At 49.1% G+C, this 21,863-nt stretch overlaps 1 protein-coding gene across 1 annotated transcript in view; it reads right to left on the bottom strand.

Annotated features, from left to right (window-relative positions):
• Window positions 1-11,661: 11,661 nt before the first annotated feature.
• Atp1a1 (ATPase Na+/K+ transporting subunit alpha 1) overlaps window positions 11,662-21,863 on the bottom strand; it is a 28,083-nt gene continuing 17,881 nt past the window's right edge. Inside the window, exons 12-23 of the mRNA XM_032897619.1 lie at window positions 21,315-21,507; window positions 19,974-20,149; window positions 18,728-18,864; window positions 17,606-17,756; window positions 17,169-17,337; window positions 16,890-17,044; window positions 16,607-16,730; window positions 15,283-15,428; window positions 15,031-15,161; window positions 14,490-14,591; window positions 12,375-12,466; window positions 11,662-12,017 (exon numbers count right to left, since the gene is read on the bottom strand). Of these exons, the coding sequence (XP_032753510.1) occupies window positions 11,989-12,017; window positions 12,375-12,466; window positions 14,490-14,591; window positions 15,031-15,161; window positions 15,283-15,428; window positions 16,607-16,730; window positions 16,890-17,044; window positions 17,169-17,337; window positions 17,606-17,756; window positions 18,728-18,864; window positions 19,974-20,149; window positions 21,315-21,507 (1,605 nt within the window). The 3' untranslated portion in view covers window positions 11,662-11,988. The remainder of the gene's footprint in view (window positions 12,018-12,374; window positions 12,467-14,489; window positions 14,592-15,030; window positions 15,162-15,282; window positions 15,429-16,606; window positions 16,731-16,889; window positions 17,045-17,168; window positions 17,338-17,605; window positions 17,757-18,727; window positions 18,865-19,973; window positions 20,150-21,314; window positions 21,508-21,863) is intronic.

Genomic DNA, 21,863 nt, shown 5'->3' with positions numbered 1-21,863 from the left:
ATGACTTGGGTTCCAGAGGATTCAATATCCTCTTCTGGCCTCAGTGACTCTGCACACAAGTGGAACACAGACATACTTTCAGGCAAAACACTCATCCACATAAAATAAAAATAAATAAATCTTTAAAAAAAAAAAAGGAGACAACAAACCACTTGGGCCTATACGTCCAGGGGATCTGATGCCCTCTTCTGGCCACCATGGGTATCTGCACACATGGGTGCACATAACCTCATACAGTCACAAGCACATGTTATGTTTAAAAAGATAAATATCAAATCAAATTGGTTAAGATAGGGCACACAGCACAGCACTAGAGAGCTTGTTCTGCATGTGTGTAGCCCTGGATTTGATCCCTAGCAAAATTCAGCAGCTCTCCCTGGGGTTGGTGAAGATTACCTATATGTTATAAGAGTGAGAGTTTGGCAAGATAGAGAAAAATAGCAAAAAGAACTGGAGAAAGATTTGGCCTTCCTACATTCCTTCAACTCCCCCACCCCACCCCATATAGCATATATCAGGGGGACACAGGTCAGATCAAGGGACAAAAAGCCAGCAGGGGATTTTCAGAATCCACCATTTTTTCTTAAGAGGCCTCCTTCAGTCCCAGAGCACGGTCTGGCTTTTCCTTTCGGAGCAGTCTTTCGTGCACTTACCACCCATCATCTTGAGGCATGATCATGGCTCTGTCTTCCCCACTATACTGAGTAGCAGGTTTGTGCCTCTGTGTCCACAGCCTGTGACACAGTGTATTCTGTAAGAGCTGTTTAGTGAGAGACAGTCCGTGCTGGTCACTTGTTATCTGTGTTGCCTTATGGTGCTTTAAGGGGGAAGGAGTGTCTCCATTTGACCCACAAGAGGACAGAGGCCCAGAGAGGCCAAGTATCTTAAAGTCACACTATTAAGTGGAAATAGAGCTAGGATCCAGTCTGTCCAAAGAGCCAGTATTCTCAGCCACTGCACCATATTGTCCTGAGGGAGGGAGGGAAGCCACTTGAGTTTAGAAGCCCTGGATTCTCTCAGTGAGGTTGATGATATATGTTCTGGGTGTTGTGTGGCTGAGAAGGGAGGGGCATGGTCAGGGACATTGAGAACGGAAGAGACGAGTATAGCACAAATAGCCACAGATGGCCTCCAAGTGATTATGGTCCAGGCTAAGCAGCTTCCCTAAATTGTTAAGGGGCTGATTGGCTGAGGCTCAATCCCTTCTCGGGAGAAGCATAAAGGTCTCTTCCCTTCAATCTCCCCACCAATTTCTTTTCCATTTTGAGGCAGGATATCATGTAGCCCAGGCTGGCCTCTCACTTTCAAGGATGACCTTGAACTCCAGGTGCCTCTACCACTGTGTCTTCATTGCTTCCATCACAGGTGTACCCCAGCACCTGCAGATGCCTCTACCACTGTGTCTTCATTGCTTCCATCACAGGTGTACCCCAGCACCTGTAGGTGCCTTTACCACTGTGTCTTCATTGCTTCCATCACAGGTGTACCCCAGCACCTGCAGGTGCCTCTACCACTGTGTGTTCACTGCTTCCATCACAGGTGTACCCCAGCACCTGCAGATGCCTCTACCACTGTGTCTTCATTGCTTCCATCACAGGTGTACCCCAGCACCTGCAGATGCCTCTACCACTGTGTCTTCATTGCTTCCATCACAGGTGTACCCCAGCACCTGCAGGTGCCTCTACCACTGTGTCTTCATTGCTTCCATCACAGGTGTACCCCAGCACCTGCAGGTGCCTCTACCACTGTGTGTTCACTGCTTCCATCACAGGTGTACCCCAGCACCTGCAGGTGCCTCTACCACTGTGTGTTCACTGCTTCCATCACAGGTGTACCCCAGCACCTGCAGATGCCTCTACCACTGTGTCTTCATTGCTTCCATCACAGGTGTACCCCAGCACCTGCAGATGCCTCTACCACTGTGTGTTCACTGCTTCCATCACAGGTGTACCCCAGCACCTGCAGATGCCTCTACTACTGTGTCTTCATTGCTTCCATCACAGGTGTACCCCAGCACCTGCAGATGCCTCTACCACTGTGTGTTCACTGCTTCCATCACAGGTGTACCCCAGCACCTGCAGCTTCTAAACTCTTCTTAATCACTAGCTGTCTGTTAAGGGTGATTGGGTGATTTTGTTCTCTAACACTCATCCGGTGATGCTAACACACATCTGGTGAGGCTAACACATCTGGTGATGTCTAGAGATAATTTTCACAGTCACAGTGTGGATGAGGTTATGTGTTGGTCGACCTTAACTTGACCATCTTGAGACATGTATAGAAGATTGGTAATAAGACACCTCTGAGTGTCTGTGAAGATGTTACCAGTGGGTAGGGGGAACTGCTCTGAATGTGGGTGGCATCATCTCCTAGGCTGAGGACCCAGGTGGAATAAAAGAGGAAGGAGGAAGAAGCCCCACAGCACAGCATGCTGTTCTCTCTATGACTTGGCGACTTTGTCTCTCATGCTCTTCCATCACTAAACACTGCCTTGCTACGGCTGAGAAGCATGGAAGCTGGCTTTATGAGGGCCAGAGTGACCCTACCTACACACACACACACACACACACACACACACACACACACACACACACACACACACACACGGATGTTGATAAAGACCAGGGGTGCTGGTAAACATGGTATGGGGCATGGGACACAAGAGAAGAATCCTCCACAAAGGATTTTCCCCAAATTATTAGCAAGGCCAAGACTGAAAAAGCCTCCTCAAACCATTCTTTCTTGTTTGTTTATTTGGTCTTATGTTTTATTTGTTTAATTTTGGAAGATATGCCTATTTAAAATAGAACTTAAACTGTAGCATGAGAAAGACACTGACAGTATTTATTGCACATTAATCTTTATTTACTGAGTGTGTTATGATCAGTGCAAATAATTCTTTTTTTTTTTTTTTTTTGGAGCTGGGGACTGAACCCAGGGCCTTGTGCTTGCTGCTAGGCAACGCTCTACCACTGAGCTAAATCCCTAACCCCCAAATAATTCTTAAATGAAGGATATTACATTAGGTACCATTGGGTTTGAGAAATGGCAAAATATAATGCAAAATATAGTATACACGTTAACACACATAATAATGAAATGAAGCAAATGATTATACCTTTTCAATTCATACACATTTACTTTGTTAAGACAATATCTTAATGGAGCCATTTTCATGGTATAAAAATATCCTGCCTTCTCAATCACTTGATGAATAATTGGCCAAAGTCCCAGTGGTATAGATTTAAGGAAGACCCTTTCCGTCTTTTGGGAGAAATATTTAAATAGATCTCAGGTAGTTAATTATGTGTTAAGGTAGTTTAGATTGCCATGTGTTAAAATTCTGGGTAGTTCGTTACCACACAATCATACCCATCTTAGTAAACATATTGGTTTATTAAGGCTGGCTTGCTATTTCCTCTCCCTTTATTTCTTACCGTCTTCATCTATAATATAGTCACATATAGTGTTTGCAGAACTGCAAAATGCCAAGTCCAGCTGATAAGGAAATGGGGATGGGAAACTTTCACAAGATCCACTGTAGGCATAAATCTTTTGCAACCTACTTTCAATAAACATTCACCCATTCCTTTTGCCCACCATCCACCAGAGGTAGTGGAAGAGAAAAGTTATTAGGATATGGGGGAAGTAGACCTGTTTAGCAGTAGCTATTGGGAGCAAGCTTGATCTTTCTCAGTGGTTCAGTCCCATAGCAAACACCAAGTATATGACTCAGCAGCTGCAGACCAGGCCTCTCAGCAGGCAGACACCGCACTCGAACCAGCAGCTGGAGTTCAATCCTGAAGAAACCGCAAGACTCTCCAACTGAGGGGAGGTGGCAGAAGCCACAGGAACCTCATGAGCAGCTCTCGGGCGAGTTTCTCTCAATGGTGACATTACCACAAGTGGAGCTCAACAACGCTATGTAAGGCGGACCTATAGGAGCATGTCATTATTAGTGAAGAATAGCGAGGCAGAACAAACCAAACCAATACTCAGTGGTCATCTCCCACTGTCTGTGAGGTCATATTTATACTCCTTCATTAGAGGTCCTTCTTTCATGTGTTTGTTCTATCAAAACATCCTTTCACCCGTGTGCCCCAGCAAAACATCATTTGACATGGCTGACTTTTCAAAGAAACTAGGAATTTCTACTTCAGTCCAAATAACAAGCTCTGGGCTACCACCGGCTGTGAAGGGAGAAGCAGCGTTCTCCAGAGATGAGATCTGTCATAAGTGGTCAGGCCTACGGCCATATGAAGACAACACAGGCAGCAATGAGTGGATTCAGCGTGTTGTCCACGTGCACACCCTCATGTTCCATATGCATATATATGTAAAAATAATGATTATGGAAGGAGAGGTCATGGATTTGATAGGCAGGGGATGTCACGTGGTTGTCCTGAGACTCATTATGTAGATCAGTCTGAACTCAAATTCATAAAGATTTGCCTTTGTCTGTCTTCCAAGTGCTGGGATTAAAGGCATGTGCTACCATGCCCAGAAAAAAAAGTCTAGTGTAAAAAAAAAAATTATTTATGAAGGGGTGAGCATGCACATGCGCCGTAGCACATAGTGTGCATGCCAGGTGCCTCAGTGGTTAGAAGAGGATGTCGGATCTGGAACCAAAGGTACGGATGGTTGAGAGCTATCATGTGATTGCTGGGAACTGGACGTGGGTCCTCTGCAAGAGCCACGAGTCTTCTTAATGGCTGAATCATCGCTACAGCTCCCCTTAAACTGTTCTGTACACGGAATATGCTTCTGAAATTTCATCCACTCTGCTCCGAGTGCCAGCCTCTCGGCTTCCAGAGGCCCTGAGTCCCAGGACTTGGCACACACAGGATGCTGAAGAGTGGCTCCCGAGTGCTGGGCAGTCTCATGCAAAGGCATTTATTTGATGGCTTGTCGCAGCCACCCCACTGCCTTTCCACTTTCTGGTGCTCAGCCCCATCGGTGTGCTAGCTGGCATTTTACAGCTGCTCTGGGGGGGAAGCCCATTTTGTCCAGTCTGTGGTATTTGACAATTTCCATGGTGTAACTCTTCCAACCTTTGCCAATCTTGCGTTACCAAGGTGAAGTTTGCTGGCTTGCAAAATTCATAAAACTAAATAAAACAAATGAGCTGCTGCCGGCGCAAGCTAGCTCCCCCGCCCCACTGTTTAATCTTCTGCCGTCTCTCTTCAGCCACACGAAAGCTTCATCTACGGAGCCAATGGCTTGGTGAAGTCAAAGTTGACTCTTCACCCTCGCAGTAGTGCGACACACTGAGCAGTCCCACGCTGGGAATCTCACACCCCACCACAACCCCACAACTCAGGACTCTGCCACCTTCAGTTCTGTGGTTTCCCCTCCTCCTAGGCTGACTTCTTAGACTTCCTGGAGTGCTGGAATTACTACGTGGAGAGCTTAAAAGAAGTTTCCCTCCCTGCCTCACTGCCTCCTCCCCTCTCCTTTCCAGTCCCCCACCCCCTTCATCCCTTCCTAGTCAAGATACACAGCACAGGGTGCATCTTAAACTTCCTATGCAGCCCATGATAGGCAGCTTTGAATGTGCAATCCCCCTGCCTCAGCTGCCCACGTTCTGTAACTGCTGGTGTTTACCATCCCACGTGGCTAAGAAAGTTCATGGTCTAGCAAGTCCACAGGTGTTGCAGATACTGGCAGACTCAATGGTTTTGAGAGCATTGCCTTAAGGCAAAGGCTCTTAGCATTGGCTTCACATTGGCTGAAGAACCCTGGGAATTTTAATAGGTTCTGATGCTTGGCTTCCACTTTCCAAAGCTAAATTTCTCCGTGTGGTTTCAGGGTGCTTTCAAAGAGGAACCTGTGCTAAGGAGCACCGACATTCCCCCCACCCCCACCCGACCCGAGACGCGCAGCTGTTGGGTCTTGTGATGTGAGCATTGCTGTAAAAGGCACAGGTGCTGACGATGGATCCAGTCATCGAGGGGGGCAGATCTAGTCCCGAGGACTCTGTGTTTATGAGTGAACTTATCTGTGGATGGATTCGGAATACGGTGGTGTTATGCAGAGGTGGTGAAAACTTCTAGATATGGGACCTAATTGAAGAAATAGGTGACAGGTGGTGTATTTTTAGGGGCTGTATGTTGCCTTACCTCTTCCTCAATCTGTATCTTGTCAGCTGAGGAAGACTGGTTTGGTATTAAGTGCTTCCCTCTATGTGACAAGAACACACCTTGACCCCTGGCCCACAGCAATGGAGTCAGTTGGGGATTGGAACCCTGAAGCCATGAGCCACAATAAACCCTCCCTCCGTCCATCATGTCAGGTGTTCTGTCATAGGCACGTGGGAAGATGACTACCAAGGTGAGGGAGACGATAGTGTTGTGTGAAAGGGCATCTTAGGTAGCCCTTAGCTAGTGCTGTGAAGACACCATGACCTCGTAGCAACTCTTAATTGGACTTAATAAGGCACTTAATTGGCTTACAAGTTCACAGGTTTAGTCCATTATTGTTACGGTGAAAGCATGGTGGCACGCAGACAGACACACTGGAGAGGTAGCTTAGAGTTCCGTATCTGAATTGGCAGGCAGCAAGAAGACAGTCAGCCACTGGGTGCGGCTTGAGCATTTGCAACCTCAAAGCCTGCCCCCTCCCCACCTCTAGTGACACACTTTCTTCAACAGAGCCACACCTGCACCAACAAGGCCACACCTCCTAGTAAGGTCACTCCCTGTGAGCCTATGGGCTAACGTTTTCTTTCAAACCACCACCAAAGGCTTGTGGTTGAGCCAGGGAGTGATACATGTGTTAGTTCACATCCCATTGCCTCAAAGAGTCCCCCTCCAGGAGGGTGGGAAGTGTGATTCAGTCGGCTGCTGCAGAAGAACAGGGATGTGGCTATAGTGCATCTCGGATCCTACAGTGTGCTATGTTAGAGCGCGGGGGAGTTCAGCTGTAGGGTGAGCACGTCAGGGTAAAACGACCAACGGTGATATGAAATGTTCCTATACCCATGCCCAGATGGAGCCTACGTCAAAACCACGTTCCACAGACAGTGCTCAATACTTCCCCATCCACTCCAGTCGCTCGCTTTTCCCGGCTTCAGTTTCTCACTGTGAAGTGTCTACTTGTATCTGGTTCCTGGGATTCCACATGGCAAACGCCCACGGGCGGTGATGCAGGCAGAGCAGCCGCTCAATGGATGCTGGCTCCCCTCCCCCGTGGGTGCCAGGGCTGAGGAATGGAAACAGATGGCCCAGGGACACACAGACACACGGGGCAAAGAGCTGGCTTTGAGGCTTTCACTGTCTGCTTTGGTGTGGGGGGAGACTCACCCAAGAGCACTCTCACTGTAGTAAAGGGAGAGTGTACGTTTCCAGGGCAACGGTTGGCACCCATGCCCTTCCTGTCTGTCACTCCAGGAAAAAGTTTTAAACCTTGCCGTAGGTTTTTTCAGTGGCGCCATTATTCGTACTATAAAAGGATTCTTCAAGTATCGAGCAGCCTCTTTAGACATCTCTGCTTTCCTACACACAGATTAACTACACGGAGTCAGAGCCCTAAATGGAGAAAGGGAAGGGAAGGGAGGGCAGAGGGGACAGGCAGGGGGGAAGAGGAAGGGACCTCTGCCTTTCAGAAAAGCTGGTCTGAAAGCCACAGTGTTTAAGAAATCACCACCATCGTGAGCTGCGGCAACAACAGAACAGACACGTAAAACTCTGGCAACTAGGGGACCGGTTAGCCATGCTGAAAACCAGAAACTATCCTCTGCAACCTGTAGGAGGAACCAGACCTGCCACCTTCCCAGGGAAGCCTGCCCCAGACAGACTGCCCTGGGGCCCTGGGGAGGAGCAGGCTGAGCTGCTCTGGATTATAGCTGCCCGCCTTCACGCTTCCTGGTTACCGGCTTCGCAGCCAGATTACTCAGGTCCTGGGGGCAAATCCATTTGAGTAACTGTTCAACAGCCTGCGCTCGGTTTCCGAGAAACTTTCTGCGCTCGGGTTTGAATGCCAGCTCTAACCTCCCCTGTTCTTTGTTCCTCATAAAAGCGCTGCCCTTCCCAGGCCCTGGGCCTCAGCACTGCTCTCTACCACAAGGTCAAAACTTGCCAAGCATCTGGGGTGCCAGAGTCAAAGCATTAGCATCCCACATGGCGTGCTGGGGGTCCTGGGTGTGGGCTGGGGAGGTGGATGTGTCACCTTCAGTCACTTGTCAGTGGTATGGCACGGGGCAGGTCACCTCGCATCTCTGAACTTCTGGTTGTTGCTTGCTTCACTAGCAGATGGTTATTATTTAGAACATTGCCCGGCCGGTGATAAATTCGATGTACAAGTAATAAGTTCCACTAAGTAGGAACGCCAAACCTTCCCTAGTTTTACTTTGCTGAAACGGGTTGGGGGAGCTTTTATCCAACTTTTATGAAGGCCCGGCCACATGCAAGCCCTTTCTGCGGTTTATTTGATCTCTGCAGCAACCTTGTGAGGAGTGGGTAATGGCCGTGGCACACTCTATGGGGAGAGAGGCCTATAGAGCCAGTGACTTACCTAGGAGAGCTGAGGAGCCAATACCTCGATGCCTACCCAGAGATACCCTGCTTCCAGATGTGCAGGAGAACTGTCCCCTTCCCATAGGCGTATGTGCGTGCGTGCGTGCTTGTTGTCTGTGTGCCCAACAGGAGGCCCTGTCTCTGTGAACATCACGTCATGCTGTGTTTGCACCTCAGGGGAGTCACAGTGGTTTGGGGGAAAGTGTGATCCTGCCCCCAGATTTGCCCTTTGTCTTCCCTTCTGAGCTACATGGCACTCTGGGCTTGGTCCCTTTGCCCTTCTCTGAGTAGAGAGTTCTGGCCACTGTGTGACACTGAGAAGCACTGAGCTGAGCACAGAGTTCCCAGTGGTAGGTGACTACAGAACACATTAGCAACTGTAGTTAGAATTGGTTATGAGGCACAAGTCAGCCATCTGATGGGCCAGCCCATCCTCACTGGGGAGAGAGGGATTCTTATGAGATCCTGTGACACCCAGATCAACCACAATGCTCTGGAACCCGCAGTCCAGGGTGCAGTGGCTTTACTGATGCCTCTGTACCTCTTAGATCTTGTCTTCTTCATGACTTAGACGTGGTTCCCCACTCTAACTCCATATCTAGCTTTAGATATCTGCTTGTCCTTAAACTCTTGATTTCAAACATCAGTGTTGAGAGAGAGGGACCCTAAACCTAGATCACAGGCTGGTGGCACCCTGGGCTTAGATCAGATAGGCTAAGCTCTTCCCTTTGGGAGATAGTGGCACCAGTGACCCTCCGATTTAAAATTATGGCTGCATACGTGTGGTATACTTTTTAAGTTATATACTGTAATTATGTACATATGTAATTATGCAATATACATAATTACGATATATAGTATATGTAATTACATAATATACACACACACTCATACATATAGATATATAAATGAGGAGAAGTCATTCAATTACTAAGCAGCTGTACCTGAATCTAGGCTGAAAACGCAAAGCCTGCGTCCTCAGCCACCTTACTGATGCCCACATCCTGGCGATTGCCTCAGCATGGGAGGAGGTCTCTAGAGCTTCAAGTTTTTTTCTTGGGAACAGGTAATGGACACATCACTGCCTAGATTATGTTCTTTCTGCAGGTACTCAAATAGGTCTGCCCTTTAGGTAAAGTGTCTAATTCCTGTGGACTGTCTAATTCCCGAATGCACGAACATGTCCAAGAGTCAGGCGGATTTAGGGAGGAACGATCAGCTTAAAGGTGTAGATCACCCCAGCAGGAATACAGAGCCAGGAGAGAGAAGGGTGCGAGGCTATTCCCAGGAGGACCAAGGAGCAAGGCGCTGGCAGAGAAGAGGGGCTCGAGTGAGCCGAGATGGCTCTAGGACAGGAGCTGTTCTGGAAGTGAGTGGTACGGCGTGTGGCGTGTGTGTCACTGAGGCTACGGAGGATTAAGGAGTGTCCATTACTGGACGGTCTGCTCAGTGTGATTTCAGTCACATGGTTCAGTGGGCTGCTGTCAAGGGGAGAGGGAGGAAGCACTTTCCCACTGGGAAGTGAGCAAAGAGAGGAAAAGAAGTCATTGTTCTTCTTCGGCCTTTGTGTGTGGCCTACAAAAAGTGTGCAATGGCCACAGGGAGGGGGTGGGAGCTCAGGACCTACAAGGCCAACAAGACTCACATTCAGAGGCTGAAAGGACCAGTAAAGGAAACGGTGCACGGGCCAAAGCCTTGGGGACCACGCTAGAGGGTGGTCAGGGAAGGCTCAGATGCCCATCTGTAGGGCACAGACAGTTGGCTGGTCACTGACGTCATCCTTAGAAATTGTTACTATGAGGAGATTCCTCACAGCTCATGAAGCCTGAGTGTGAGGAGGATAGCCTAGCGCTCAGTTTCACAAGGGTGGGAAGCCCCAGCCACTAGATTTGTTTTTGGCAATAGCTTGCCCTGAACTCAGGCTACTTAACTTCCTAGAACAGAACAGTAGAGGGGCTCTGGCAGGCAGCAAGCAAGCCGTCCTCCAGGGAGGGCCTAAGGTTTCAGGCTGAGTCAGACCCTTAAGTAGCCCTCACCTTCGTCGTCAGTGTACTCTCACTGGCCAACACCCTGGAGTGACAGAAAATGAGCATAGAGTGTTAAGGTTGGGACAAACAAGTTGGGGGCAGTCTAAGGTCACAGGGAAGTCTCCTCTAGAGGACACCCCAGAGCAACTCATCAACCTTGGTGGGGAGCCTTCTAATCCCAGGGTCTCATCTTTCCTCCCAGTTTAGATGTTGCTTTGAGAGACAATTCTTGTTGAAGATGACTTGCTTGCAAACATTGATTGGTAAAGAGCCCAAGGCAGGAGATGGACTAAGATGCCCGTCCCAGGCTTGAAGTTCTAGTGGTAGCAATGGGGTTTGTGGCATTTGCTCCCCCATGCACACTTCCGAGCAGCACGGAAACATGACTAATGGGTTCGACTTCTCAGAAGAACACATAGATCATCTGGTAGATGAAGGTCACTGTTTGGAACCAGAGGTGAACATAGCTTCCCTCGGGAGTGGCAATGAAAGAGTTAACAGCCCTGTTTAGCACTCCACGTGACCTCAGAACCTTTCACGTTTCCTCAAGGCCTCTTGGCACATAACCACTTCCTAGAACTGGTGCTGGTGGTGCTAATTTAGGGAGGAATTTATGGACTGAGTACCAGACCACACAGGCTTGACAGCCATGCAGACTTTCCCATTTAGAACAAACTGGCTCTGAGGCACTTGGAGCTGTGCTGGATTAGGAGAGCAAGCAGGAAGGCCTGAGGGACTGAGATTTGCATAGGCCTTGGCTGAGGTCAGGAATTCTTCCAGGTGAAGTGTTCCTCACTAAGAAGCCAAGAGCCAAGGAACAGGTGGGGTTATGGCTATGGTAACCAGGGCCGTGTCCAGGAAAATGGGTCAGGGAAGCTCATGTACCTGAAGAATAGGAACAGTTTCCTCCCCGCCCCTGGCTCTCAGATGTGGGTGTCAGTCACCTGGGGAGCTTATTAAACGCCTGCCGCCTGCCGACAGCCTTGTCAGGGCTGGGCTGCCTCTCCTAACAAGGCCCAGGAGATGCTTCAGAGCTGATGGCCTGGGGATCCGCCAGTGGAAACACTGCGGTGCTCCTCACATACAACCTCTGCCCAAGAAGCACAAGGACTCGAAGTGAATTCCGTTATAATAGCCATCTTTATTTGTAAAAATCCAGATATAAAACGTAATCTTTCAGTCTTTCCAGGTTTTCCTTTTTTACAAAAACAAAAAGGCACATATAAACCTTCCCCGCTGTCGTCCCCGTCCACGGTGTTTTTCGGGCAGCCCTCCCCCCGCCCCCCATTACAGCTACATGCTTCATTCCAGGACGTCTGGATCCCCACATGCTTTGGTGCTTTCCTACCAGGGTAGAGTTCCGAGCTCCAAGACTTGAAGTACACAAAGAGGGGGTAGGGGTGGGTGCAGTGTGTGGCACAATGTTCCACGGCGTGCAGGGCAGTGGGCTAGTAGTAGGTTTCCTTCTCCACCCAGCCTGAGAGAGACAGAGAGAGAGAGAGAGAGAGAGGGACATATGTAGTGAGTCCACTTTTGGGAAAAACCAGGACAGTGACTCCCTAAGGATAATCGTGTGTGTGTGTGTGTGTGTGCGCGCGCGCCCGCTCACACATATGCGTGTGTGTACCCCAGACCTCACATGGAGCTAATTAACTCTCTCCAGGAATACTGTGCTATTATTTGGTTTATGTCCAGGGTGCCTTTACATTTGCTTTGCACTTTTTAAGGTCTTAAAATCCACGATGCGTTTCTACCTTAGTTCGGTTCTGTCTGTGGAAGCCACATCTGTAACCTGACATGGGAGGGTGTCCAGCCTGCCGGCCAGCCCACTTACCGCCAGGGCGTCGCCTGATGATGAGCTTCCGCACCTCGTCATACACGAAGATGAGAAGGGAGTAGGGGAAGGCACAGAACCACCAAGTAGGTCTGCAAATTAAATCAGCGCCAAGTCAGACAACACAAGAAACAAGTCAAAGGAAGACAGAGAAGGTGTACATCTCCAAAGAGACCAGAAAACCATCAGAAAGCTGATCACAGGCACACTTAACTATGGATTCATTCACAAAATTAAACAAACAAAAACAAACAATTCTCCCAAACCCAATAGAAGCAGCTTTCCCTACACTGTTAGGCCCAGAGTCAGAGGCCAGCCTACATTGTATGCAGGAAGCCTATTCGCCTTAGTTTTCCTACGAGTCAGGCTGAACCCACTATTTTCTGTTGACGATCTGAGAGTGCATGAACATTTTCTTTCTTCCTTTCCTGAATTACTGAAGCTCCCAAGCGCATTTGTCTCTCGCCTTGGCATCAGCAGACAAAGCACTGCCAGTGTGGGTCAAAGCCACTTAATTCAGACCCTCAACATGGTCTCTGACCATGGAATCCGGGAGGACCAGCTGAGCCCTGACAGATGACAAAGGTCTTCAGACGGGGAGCCTGGAGAGGCTGCCACATGGTCCCCAGCAGAGACACAGGCTCCGGGAGGCCTCCTGCAGGCACCAGGCTTCCTTGACTACAGGCTCCTGGATAAACAAAGGAGGAAGGATGGCCCTGCCAGCTTTGCAGTCTCCGCCCTTCCTATGTGCCCAGAACAGCAGTGGGAAGGTGACCTCAGAGCCTCAGCCAGGAACAGAAGTCCCGATCAAATGGAGGAGAAGCTGCCAGGAGCAAGTCAGGTCACAAAAGAGTCAAGGTGTCCAGAAAATGGCAATGTCCTGAGGCTTGGCTCTTCCTCACTGGGACGTCCCAGAGGCTGTGTGGCAGCCTGTGACCTTTCTGTCCCTCTCTCATTCAACAAGGCTCAGGCCAATATAATCCAACTTGGACGCTTCCTGCATCCTGTACTCTATGCAGGGTACTACGGAACCTGACACAGTAACCAGAAAAAGCCATAAAGATTATCTGGAGAGCAGAAACAGCCAACGCCAAAAGAGATGTTGCAAGGACTGCAGCCCAAAGGGGCCATCAGGATTGATGGGTTGGGTGGGAACATCCTTACCAAAGACATAAGTAGGGAGGGTAACAGTGAACTGACCTACAATGGCCTTGGACAGGCTGAGAGACACACCCTGGATGCCTGCCCCACCTTGCACCATAGACTCTGACTGTAAACTTGATGAGGCCAAAGCATTTCGATTCTAAGATGAGATCAGTGCATGGACGTTGGCAAGGGGCCGGGAAGGGAGATGGCCCGGATGCGTCTGAGCAATGTCAGGGCCGGGTGGAACTCAAGAGGCTGATGCTCTCAAAGGATCTTCTGTTGGAAGAGTGTTGTATTTTGACGCTCACCATGTTTAATCAAGTTGTAGCTGCTTAGCCTCAACCACTTACTGGACAGCAGCAAATGGATGTGAAATTTCCACTGGCTTCCAGACTTTGTGGTGAGCACTGTGTATAAAAACTGAGGCCACAAAACTGAAGCACAAAGTCATTCACCATGTTTAAGGCTGGGCTGCTTCTGAACACAGAACAAATTGGGAATTTAGTTTCTAAGCTGCAGAGCTCCACTCACAACTGACTGTGAGGTCAAGGGAAGCACAGATCCTCTCCGAACTCCTTTGGAGTCTCCAGAAAGGTGGAGGTGATATGTGACTACAGCAAGCAAACAGGACTTGGGCCTGGGCCTCTAGGTCCCAGAACAGCTCTATGTGACTCTAAGGACAGCTGGACTTTGCAGCACAGGACCTGAGGGCTCAACAGTCTGCCGTTGAGCAATCTCAAGGAAGCAGATCCTGTACAGTCTCACCTTGGGCCAAATCCTTGGCTCTGGAAGGTCTAGATTTGCCGGTCTGGTTTATGGGCAGGCCTGGCTCTCCTGGCTTTCCTGTCGTCTAGTGCAGAGGAACTAGTTCACACACCACCCGGACGCCAGGCAACTCACACACGGCACGAGGGGAAAAGGCACACAGACTATGTCTACACCTTTTGGAATGTAAGAGGCTCAACTTACTTGAGGGGATACATCCTAAGGGCTGCACCCATCCCAGGGCAGTAGGACAGGAAAGCAGCAAGAGCTGTCTCTTCAAAGAGGCCAAATATTAAGATCTTGTTCCTAAAATTCAAGGGAGACAAAAGTTCATACGTTGCAAATGCAGATTTCTCTCCTGGTGCTGTGTGTCAGGTGGCAGTATGAGCTGTCATCGAGATCTGAGTGGCAGGATGGGGGTGGGGGGTAGGGGTGGGGGGCGGGGCATGAGTGTTCTTCTTGGCTGGCATGGATAGCATTTTGACATTGAACATCCTGACATCTACAAAGTACAGACTTGAGAACTGCAGGTGGCGGGGAGAACATAGAAACAAGCAAGAAAACCCAAACCTAAACTACCCTTCAGGCTTAAAACTTTTACGCTGGGCTCTATTCACAGGTATCCTGACTTGATGCTGCCTTCAGGGTGCAGGCTGGTGGAGATTTCAGGAACTAGGTCATGGATGTCGGGTGCTGAATTTATTCTGAGGGTTTGTGTAAAATTACTAGATCCTTCGCAACTTACTTCATTCCCTGCTGGAAGACAGAATTCCTTCTGGTCTTGCAGATGACCAAGTCAGCCCACTGTACTACCACGATACTGACAAAGAAGGCCGTGTGGCAGGTGAACTCCACAATCTTCCTCTGCTCGTAGGTCTGAAAGGTGAAGCAGGCACCTCAGCCCCGGCCCCTCCCCAGCTCGCACGAGTGGCCATGCTGCCGGTCCTCAGGGCTGGAGGAGCACTGGCTTCCATCCGCCCAGTAAACGGTTACTTACCCACTGCTGCCCATAGCTGTCCTCCACATCGTTGATCCAGCGGTCATCCCAGGTCTCTCGGATGCCCAACAGGTGAAAGGGCAGGAAACCGTTCTCAGCCAGAATCACAAAGTAAGTGAAGAAGCCGCCCAGGGCCTGGATCATACCTAAGTTGGAAAAACCCTCTGAGTGCTAGACCTGACCCAAGGCACCTTCTCCTCTCTCTCCACACCATCACCTCAGCAGCCCCAGAGAATTCTGGAGCTGGAGACAGAAATAGATGGGTTTCCCGGATCCCCACCTGATGAAGGCACAGGAAGACTGTCCCTTATGTGCTGAGGGATGGGAGGGGGCACATGGAACACACTGGGCTCAAGGCCACTCTGCTCTTTGAGAAGAAGATACAAAGGTCTTCCTCTTAAAACACCCCCTCCCCCATTAGCTGCTTCTGTCAGGGCACAAACCCAATAGGAAATCAGTTTTCCTACTATTTAATCTAAAAAATTATAATTTTTTTTCTACTTTAAGACTTCCACACACTGCCATTTTGATGACCACCCCTTTTCTCTTGCCATCCAATCCAGCCAGGAAACCCAAGTTCCCTAGGACAGAGTCATCACTCTTTCAAAACTTGGTCTTCCTCAAAGATGTGGGACCTTGCTGCCAAGGGTCAACTAATAAACACTGGTCATAGTTTTTATACGCTGCTAACCCATGCCTTCTCTAGCAAGTATTCACAGACCTAACTGCTGGCCAGATCCAATCACACATGGTGGCTTTCACATGGCTCTCTTGAAGGAGACAGCCATTAAGAAATAGGGGATTTGGATTTCCTATCTACCAGCTCTCCTACTGACTGGTCAGTCTGCTGGAGCAGAAACCAGTGGGAAATGGGGATGGGCGAATAAACCATCATTTGGAGAGGACCCATTGAGCAAATTGTCAAACTGATAGGATTTTATGGTGTCAAATTCTCAATCCCATGAGACAAAGGGATGTGCCCCCCCACCACCCACCACCCACCCCCCCACCCAGGGGAAGCGTCTAAGTTGACAAGTGCAGACCCAGGCACTGATATTGTACAGGGCTCAGACGGGAAGGTTGCCACCACTGCCTAAAGAACTATAGTTTTCACAAAAGCCACCAATCAGGCAGCTGAGGACGTCTTCCATGGCAGACTCCAGTCTGGTCCCCATCTCCCTTTACTGCACACTCAGAACTGAACCCAGAGCCTTACTCTATAGCTGAGCTCTCTCCTCATCCGCCACTCTCCAGTCTGAACCCTGCCACAGCTCATCCCACCAGCTCCTTCCTAGCACATGCCCCACACAGGGGCAAGGCTCACCGATCTGTCCATAGGCCATGCTGATCAGACGCTCGTTCACAAGTTTGTCCGTTTTGGGATTTCTGGGCTGCCTCTTCATGATGTCACTTTCAGCCTGTTCATAGGCCAGAGAGATGGCGGGAACCTAGGGGAGGCGAGAAGGAACAGAACCTTTTATTATAAAACTCTTGTTCCGATGAGAACCTCTTTTCATATACCAGACTCACGGGTCCCAGGAACAAGACCTGGCAGCAGCCCGCGGGGATATGTTACCACTACTTGCACGGTTACGACCCTCACGTACCATGTCAGTGCCCAAGTCAATGCAGAGGATGGTCACGGTGCCCAGGGGCAGTGGAATGTTTGCAATAATAAATATCAAGAAGGGGGTGATTTCCGGAATGTTACTGGTTAGGGTGTAAGCAATGGATTTCTTCAAGTTATCAAATATCAGACGACCTAGAAAAGCAAGAATGTTTTTACTGTCGGGGCTTGAAGAGACGGACAGATGAGAAATAGAGCACAAGCTCGCTAACTGCCCTTTGGGATGAGCTGTCCGTGAGCCTCTTAAAGGTGCTCTCACCTTCTTCTACTCCAGTCACGATGGAGGCAAAGTTGTCATCCAGAAGAATCATGTCAGCAGCTTGCTTGGACACATCCGAGCCAACAATCCCCATGGCAACCCCAATATCTGCCTTTTTCAAAGCTGGAGAGTCATTGACACCATCCCCTGTGACAGCCACGATGGCACCCTGTCCAGAGGAGGAGATGGGTAGGTTAATAAAGCACAGCAATGGTAAAAATTAGGGGAGGGCCTTCTGGCAACCTCCACTTCACTGAAGACAGGAGGACCCATTCTGTTGTTCCACGCGAGTCCACTGGGGCTTAGCTCTGGGCTATAGTACAGCTGAATCCCTCTTCCTTTGCCTGGAACTCCCCACCACACAGAGAGCCTGTTCTCTCTAGTTAGGTGCTGCTTTGCCCAGAGCCTGATGCCCATGGCCCTTGTGGCTCACTGACCTGCCGCTGGCAGCCCTCCACGATGATGAGCTTCTGTTGAGGAGAGGTCCTAGCGAAGACAATCTCTGTGTGGTACCGCAAAATGTCATCCAGCTCCTCGGAGGTCATGTCCTTCAAGTCACTGCCATGTACTACACAGGCCTTGGCATCTCTAGAATTGGGACCAAGAAAGTAACAAAGGTCACCTACCCATTCCACAGCACTTCCACAGAACCAAGACCCAAATGACTTCCCTTTCACTTAAGAGCTGGTCCTGTTCAGTATTTATAGATTGTCATATAGATCTCCTCATTCAAGGCTCACAGCCACGGGTGGGAGGCCTGCTTGCCACTTCCCTCTCCCCAACTCCATCAGACAGACTGGAATAACAGACACATTCTTAGAAATGGCAGAGCTGGGAGAAACCCTTTCCTAAACCCAAATTAGGGCGAGAAAGCCCTAGACCACACCAGAATGAAAACAAAACCTCAGTCTCCACTACATGCTTTTTAATTAACGTGCATGTATGCTCGGGTGTGCATGCATGTGCATACATGTAGATGATGTGTGCATGCTGAAATGCATGCCAAGACACACATGTGGAGGTCAGAGGACATCTTAGTGGAGAGTCCTTTCTCTCCTACTTTCAGATGTGTTCCAGGGATCAACCTCAGGTCACCAGGCCCACATGACAAGCACCATTACCGCCCAACACCTCACCTGCCTTCTATTACCCACGTTCTACTTTGATGGCCTCTCCCTTCTTTGTTGCCTGAGCTACCTGAACAATTGTCTTTTCTCCTTTATTTCTTCAGTGTGGAGCTGGAAACCGACCAAGCACGAACAGCCCAGTGGCTAGTGCAGACGATTTATCCACCTGACCTCTCCAGTTCCGGGCGCTCTGAACATCTCTAAGCCTCTACTTCCCAGCTCAGCAAGTGGGATTCCCTCCCTGCCTATTACATCATCACAGTAAGAACTCAGAACTGCAAGCACCATGTGGATTAATGTGACCTCTCCCTATGAGCGACAAGGTCACGCTCTCTCTAGTAGTGTGGGAGCACTCCCTACTCCCTTGGTGCAAGCCAAGAAACAAATCAGTCCAGAGCCAGGAAGGGACTATACTTCAGCTTCCTGCCGTACCTGGGGTTCACCTGGTTCACTGGAATGTTGAGGCGGGCAGCGATGTCTTCCACGGTCTCGTTACCTTCTGAGATAATGCCCACCCCCTTGGCAATGGCTTTGGCTGTGATTGGATGGTCTCCTGTGACCATGATGACCTGAAACAGGAAACTGAATGGTAGGCATCAACTCATCAAAAATATATAAACACATAAAATATAACACATAAAACACATAATAAAACACATAAAATATAAACACATATTTCAGGAAAAAACCACAGCCCAATGCCATGACCACCTCCACACTGCATTATGTTGTATCTCTTTTACAGAAACATAAAAGTCACATTTTTTTAAAACTATCAGAGTAAGAAGACCTAATATCGGTTGGACTAGGACGCCGTGTATACTGCTGGATGGCACTTCCACACTCATCTGGTTCTGAAGGACGACTATAGATTTTATTTAGAGTATGTGTGTGTGAGTTTGTGTCAAGGGGTTGGGGACAGCACACCAAGTGCGGGAGTCCTTGGAGGATCAGGCCCCCTGGAGCCTGAGCCACAGGTGGTTGTGAGCTGCGTCAGGTGGGTGCTGGAACCAAACTCAGGTCCCTAACCACGCAGCATGTCCCCAGCCCATGGTTTTTTTTTTTTTTTTTTTTTTTTTAATATTTAGAAAAGTATCTTTTAAAAAAAAAAAAGTACTGAAAAGATATTTAATATCAAGCTTCTCAGTGAAGGATCCTCAGGAGCCTGAGGACAGCAGATGCAGCCTCGGGGGTAAAGGCAGCACAGTACTGAGGCCCTCAGAAAAAGAACAGAGACCGAATCACCGAGAAGCCAGCTCAAAACATGGGGTAGCATGCCATTCGCTGCATTTCCAAAATTAAACCTCAACCTTTGTCTTTTCCTTCTACTTCATTTGTGTTTCTTTTTCAAAAAAGTGAGGTGCTTCTTCACCTCAAACTGCACATCTGGCGCTTTTACCCAACATTTCAAGAGTATCTGACCCTTCAGGGTTGCACCTAAGGCTTTGGAAATGAGAGACGGATAGAGACACTATGGGGGGCGGGGGGGGAAGGAGAGAGAGAGAGGGAGAGGGAGAGGGAGAGGGAGAGGGAGAGGGAGAAGGAGAGGGAGAGGGGAGGGAGGGGAGAGGGAGAGGGAGAGGGAGAGGGAGAGGAGGGCACACTGTATGGACCAAGGCAGTGTTTGGACCAGGAACCATAGCTCTGTGACGGAGCCAAGGAGACAAACAGGCCCTACCTTAATCCCAGCGCTGCGGCATTTGCCCACAGCATCGGGGACAGCAGCTCGAGGAGGGTCAATCATGGAGATAAGACCCACGAAGCAGAGGTTATCCACGGGGAAATTGACTTCATCAGTGTCAAACTGGAAGCCTTCGGGAAACTGTTCGTCAGGCAGAAGGAGGTGGCAGAAACCTACAAGGGAGGGCAAGTACCTGTTAGGTTTCCAGTGCCATAGGCAGTGAGGGTCAATTGCAGCCCTTCAAACCATCGAGACTGTCTTGGGCTACATGTTAAATGTCAAAGTTTAGGAATAATACAGAGTCAGTGAGAGAACAAAAATGGTCAGAGGACAGAATTCAGAAAGAATTATCCAGGGTCAAGAACACTCAGTGTGGGGACCATTGGACCGACACTAGCTTTAGCACCATGCCGTTAGGCTGCTCAGTGTGATGAATTATACCTAGGCACCTTATCTGGAAAACTGAGACTTTCTTCCTATCTAGTCATTGTCACTGAGCGCCTGTGTGGGCATTCACAGGAGCGTCTGAAGACGGACACAGAACAGACATCCTGCTGTGACTGTAACACATGGCTGTCCATTTTAAGACATAAGACATTCAGACTTTGCCTTCAGCACTGTGTGACAGTCCCAAGAAGAGTAGATCCCTCTTTAACTGGGGTTGGGAAAAGCAAAAAAGCAAAATGATCTTGGAGAAGACAGTAGTCTTTCTGTTAGGCAGACATGTGGGAGAAACTGCCTATGGGTTAGTTTTGCAGGAAAAGGTGTCTTACCCAGAGAACTAGACCAAGTGATTGGTTTTCAAGTACCTTTGGATACCAGGAATAATCAAATAATGGATTTGTATCTACCGATATATAAAATATTGTTAGTGCCAGTTGCCAATAAATTTGAACAGAGGGCAAAATAAACTTCTGTGCCAACCTCAGCGGTTGCCCGGTTAGGATACAGTCAGCACCCTGGCTTTCTGGTTTGCTGCTGGTTTTATGAGTGGAGTAGTCACTTCCCAGGGGCCAAGAACGGTCATCTTAGGTATTACTTAGGCACACCAAAAACGAACAGATTTTAATTAAGCTTACAGACCATGGCCATGACAATGAGGTTAGACAATAAACTGCCACCCCCACCTCCTGCCATACAGAACTGAGTATCGTGAAGCCACAGGTCAGCCAATCAACAAGACAGTTTGCCAATATAACCATTATTTCTCCACACCTCTGCTTTAAACAATGTAATCAGCAGCGTGGCTCCCCTACGTTAAGAGGAACACCCCGAGGACACAGAGATCGCTGTGCTTGACACAGCTGTGCCCAGGAGCCATGGCGGTCACCTGCATACCTAGCACACGCTCTCCAAGGCCCCCCAGCTCTAGGTAGGCATTCTGAAAGGCGTCCTTCAGCTCTTCGTCCAGGGGCTGCTCCTTGCCGTGGAGGAGGATGGAACTGCATCGGTCCAGGATCCTTTCTGGGGCGCCCTTCATCACTAGCAGGTGCTTAGGCTCCGATGCATTTGGGTTCTTGTGAATGGACAGCTGTGAAGATCATTCAGACGCAAGCATTAGGAGGCTGCACGAGGCAGCTCAGGGAGGAAGGTCGGCTTTCCTAACTCGTTAGTACTTGCTATAATATAAAGCAAACTAAGAGCTCCTTTCTCACGGTACATGCTGATTTTACAGAAGCAGGCATTTACTGTATACCTAAGTGAACACACATCTAACATACACATGCTCACAGAGACAATCATGAACTCTTGGAGAACGCTTGGTACAATCTCCCTCCTCTTCCAGCCCCCAACTCCAAGGTTCCCAACAACATTCATTTCTCCTACTGATATTCAAATAAAAGGAGACTCCCAAATTTAAAGTCAGACAGAGCTTGTGGAGCCTGA

Source organism: Rattus rattus, chromosome 3 (assembly GCF_011064425.1).
Source record: "Rattus rattus isolate New Zealand chromosome 3, Rrattus_CSIRO_v1, whole genome shotgun sequence".
Lineage (NCBI taxonomy): Eukaryota > Metazoa > Chordata > Mammalia > Rodentia > Muridae > Rattus > Rattus rattus.
This window is presented reverse-complemented; position numbering and strand designations above follow the sequence as displayed.